Source organism: Halyomorpha halys, unplaced genomic scaffold, assembly GCF_000696795.3.
Source record: "Halyomorpha halys isolate HHAL.00 unplaced genomic scaffold, Hhal_1.1 Scaffold10049.1, whole genome shotgun sequence".
Taxonomy (NCBI): Eukaryota; Metazoa; Arthropoda; class Insecta; order Hemiptera; family Pentatomidae; genus Halyomorpha; species Halyomorpha halys.
Genome location: NW_027104947.1, coordinates 785 through 5,462, shown reverse-complemented (window position 1 = coordinate 5,462; position 4,678 = coordinate 785). Strand labels below are relative to the sequence as shown.

General features: G+C 31.2%; 1 protein-coding gene across 1 annotated transcript; it reads left to right on the top strand.

The window, feature by feature from the left end:
• Positions 1-3,159: 3,159 nt before the first annotated feature.
• Positions 3,160-4,429, top strand: LOC136795524 (uncharacterized; the record flags this gene model as incomplete). Its single annotated transcript, XM_067046384.1, is given in 1 exon segment — positions 3,160-4,429. A coding segment is annotated over 1 exon segment (1,017 nt), but the record flags the coding sequence as incomplete, so codon positions are not given.
• Between the last annotated feature and the right edge of the window lie 249 nt (positions 4,430-4,678).

Genomic DNA, 4,678 nt, shown 5'->3' with positions numbered 1-4,678 from the left:
AATAAAAAAAAACAAAAATTCTCTTAAAATATATACAAACAAAAGAATTGTGGAATTTAAAGCCAGGAAGCAAAATATGCAATTGTACTAAAATCCGGTATCTACTAATAACTGTTATTAGTTATAGGTTTTTTAAATTAATTTTTGTTGTGTATTTGATATTAATTATAAAAAAAATTATAATACTGTTTATATCATTTAGAACTAATAGTGTTTAAAGTAATTTAACAGGAATAAATAGCAAATAATTTAATTACTCTATCAGTTACGATATTATTTCTAGCACATCCCTATATTATAATAATAAAAATAAGATTATGATAATATGATAAACAATATTTTGGGAATAATAAGATGAATAGAATGAACTGTCAACAAGTTTCATAACACACTAGGTCACTCATGCCAAGTACAAGGTCGGCTAGAACAATTAAGTGGCCAATAATGACTGCTAACTTAGCTTACTCACGCGAGATAAAGAAGGTCGGGGGAATTATTAATATTTTCAAGTAAATAGTTAATCATATCTTCCAATGATAGTGGATTGGCAGTGTATAATGTCCAAGTGGGAGAATATTTCATAAATGGGAAATAAAATCGTATAGGAAAGTGTTTCGGATCCTTTTATTGGAACTAAAAGGTACCGATGAGTCAAAGTTATTTGTTGGAAAGTTCATGAGAACCACTAGAGATCTCATAGATAAATCCTAAAAAAAATTATCCATCAATTTCCATATTGTAAGAGGGATCTTGCCAATGGGGCTAGATAGCTTCCTCCGAGAAGAAGGTAGTCTGTTCCAGAAAACATTTATCACAAAGGAAATATTAAAAAGTATAAAAATAAAAAATATATACACACTCACATAAGTTATAGCCTGATTGCGATCAGCAGCTGATAGGCAGTATCAGCTGATCGGAGGTATGTATAAGCAGTTCCTGGAACCAATTAAGTTAGTCTTGTTTTTGTATCAAGAGTGTTATTCCCCTAATCTTTTGCTTTGTTTTATCATTCTATCGCCGCAGACACGTAAATTATATATATACATATATTGATAAATAGAATTTATGTTTTCGAAAATATTAACATGCTGAGAAAATAAACCATAATTAGAAATAAAACTCATCGCGAAGTGAATGATTGATTTAAATGTAGAAAGCTTCCATCTTCCTCTAGAAAATAATCCAAATTTTTTAAATTCATTTATTGGATGGTGGTTTCCATTTTGTTTTATCCTTTTTTCTTCATTCTTGTTATTTGGATAAATATCCAATTTTTTTTTTTTCAAAGATTCATAACTCCTCCATCGTTACTAAAACTGTTGTGAAGATGAATTTATACTCTTCCATTCTACATTAATATCTGAATGCTGTATAAAGGTTGACAAAGTAGTTTCAAATACACCAAAAAATTCTGAAACCCATCAAACGTTGAGCCTTAAGAAGGAACGAATTTACAGCTACCGTTTAAATTATTGAAACAATACTACTCACAATGTATTCGAATTATTTTCAAGAATCACAAAATAATAACTTGCAATAACATCAACAAAACTCAACCAATATATCCAAAACGTAGGAGTGATATAGATCTCTATAAACTAAACAAAATGAAACAACACTAACGTAAACAACTCGGAACTGGAAAAATAAAATAAAAAGTTTCAGAAACTGTTATAATCAAAATCTAATTTTTCACCGTAATAGTGGAGTGAAAGCTAAAATTTATTTATATAGATAGACCAGCAGAAATTAAGCTTTCTAACAGTTGGTGTTATGAGTATTTACGTGTACAATAGATATCGGCAGAAAACGAGATCTTTCAAAAAATTAAGTATAAAATATAATAACTTTTTTTTCTAAAATAAAGGACGTTTAAAAACTAATGCAGTTTGCTTCTTTTTTTTTAGAAAAAAAAATTTTGGCCTACTTTATTAGAAGCATCTTTTTATATTTTATTTAATACCGATTTCATACAATCCACAATATCTTTTTTGTAAATAAACAAATCGGTTATTATATAAAAACCTTAAAGTGCATGCATAGACTAATAAAACAAAACAATATTTCTCTCGCTCCGGTATACGTAACCAATATTTTTGATTGTAAAATCACTATTTAAAAAAATGGTGACCCCTCATCGTGCCCTCCCCCCCCCTTGTAAGTGAATATCATTATAATAAAAGTACTGCTATCTTCACTACTAAAGGATAAATAAAGCGGGTTACAGGAATAGTTTAAAAAACATTCTTTGTTAATGGTCAGATGGTGGAAAAAGTTCAAAGCTATTAAAGTTCATAGATCTTCCTTTTTACCTTAAATGAGTATATATCATCAAATTATAACTTTTTTTCCCTTCACTCTCAGAGAAGCCCTATGAGAGGGCAGTTTATTGAGTTAACATACATACTTTATGCTCTAACAGCATATTGCATTGTAAAAGCATACCGATATAGTTTACTGACATTAGTATATTGATTTTAACATGTTAATGTTGAATATAAATATTATGGATAGTATTATTATTAGCAGTATGGTTAAGAGATCTTAGTAATTTCAAAATGAATAATTTGGATAAAAACACATAAAACTATAACAAAATATGCAAACAGATTTGAAGTAAATAAAATTAAAAAAATTAATGAATTAAATAAATAATATAAATTAATAGATCCCCCCAAAAAATAATAAGAGATGAACAATTACTAAGAATGATTTCATTTGTCTAGCGAAAATAACAAGAAGTACTTCGGTACTTACACAAAATCTACTAAAGCACTGTTTGAATCCAAATTTATAGCTGAAATTTTAACATAATGTAATTTAATTATGTAATTAATTACAAATGAAAATTACAGCACGAATTATAATAAGGTCGTCTTCAATATGTTCTAGGAATCTAATGCTTTTTTCATTGCTGGATTGTAAGAATTTCCTGAACATCAATTATAAGACATTTCGTGCTAATGTAATACTTGATTAATTCAAGAAGTTATATTCCTTTATTGTTACAATAAAAACTATAGCTAATTTTTAAAGAGGAAGTTAAAATGTTAAGAAGCCTAAACTCATATCTGACTTCATTTGTTTCTTAATTATAATAGTATCGAATGGCAAATTACAAATCATAACAATGCTTAATAAGACCTATTGTTTTGTTACAGGAGCAGCGATGCAGAAGAAAAAGATGGGACTCGAAGAAAACGGGATGTTGCAAAAGAAGAAGACAAACCGATCAAAGTAGAGAAAAAGGCAGGAGGCCGATATGTCAGAGGAATGGAAATGGGCTCTTCAGGATTTCACGGAGATGTGTTTAATTCTGGGTTTGGTGACTTTGTCACGATGAGGAGGCGTCGTAGGCTGATGGATAAGAGAAGACCTGAAATGGATTCTATGGGTTTCCACGGCGATACCTTCAGAGGTGGATTTGGAGAGTTTGAGACCATGAAGAAGAGAGCGAAGATCCTATCAGGAATCAAGAACTACCTCAAGAGACGCCCAGAAATGGATTCAATGGGATTCCACAGTGATACTTTCGGGAGTGGATTCGGTGAATTCGATACAATGAAAAAGAGAAGACCAGAAATGGATTCAATGGGTTTCCATGGAGACACTTTTGGAGGAGGTTTCGGTGAATTCGATACAATGAAGAAGCGGAGGCCTGAAATGGATTCAATGGGATTTCACGGAGACACATTTTCTCGCGGGTTCGGAGACTTTGACACAATGAAGAAAAGGCGTCCTGAGATGGACTCGATGGGTTTTCATGGAGACACATTTGGAGGTGGGTTTGGTGAATTCGATACTATGAAGAAGAGGCGTCCTGAGATGGACTCGATGGGTTTCCATGGTGATACATTTGGAGGTGGATTTGGCGAATTTGACACGATGAAGAAAAGACGACCAGAAATGGATTCGATGGGTTTCCACGGAGACACATTCGGTGGTGGATTCGGTGAATTTGACACAATGAAGAAGAGACGACCAGAGATGGACCAAATGGGTTTCCATGGAGACACGTTCGGGGGTGGATTTGGGGAGTTTGAAACAATGAAGAGGCGTCCTGAAATGGACTCGATGGGTTTCCATGGTGACACTTTTTCCCGGGGCTTTGGTGACTTCGACACTATGAAGAGAGACCAACAGAACCACCTTGACAAAAAATCTGAAAATGTTTAGTTTCCCTCAATATATTTTATGTAAATAACTCCATCCTCATGGAAACATGAATCAAGTGAAAATTATATTATTTAAGTGATGTTATAGGGTGTAAATGTATCTTTAAATGTAATTTCTGCTAAGGATACATTCATCTCTGTATGTATTATATGAATTGAGATTTTATTTTATTGAAAGAAGTATTTATATTTGTTCTTTTGTTAGGTTTTATTATAGATATCCTAATAAAGTATATGATGCATTGTACTGAATAGATAGTTATATATTTTATAAAATATTATACTATTCCTAAGAGTGAATTAACTGAATTTCATTTTAATATTTATAACAAAACTTTTGTTTATTATGATTAAAATGTTGAAGATGTTGTTTAAGTGATGTCAGTATCGAAATTATTAAAAACATAATTATTCCAATTAATATGAGTGAAAAGACTTGGTAAAAGGAATAGAAAATAAAGAAAAGTAGGTAGAAACTATTAGCAGTTCTTAACCCGCTCCCA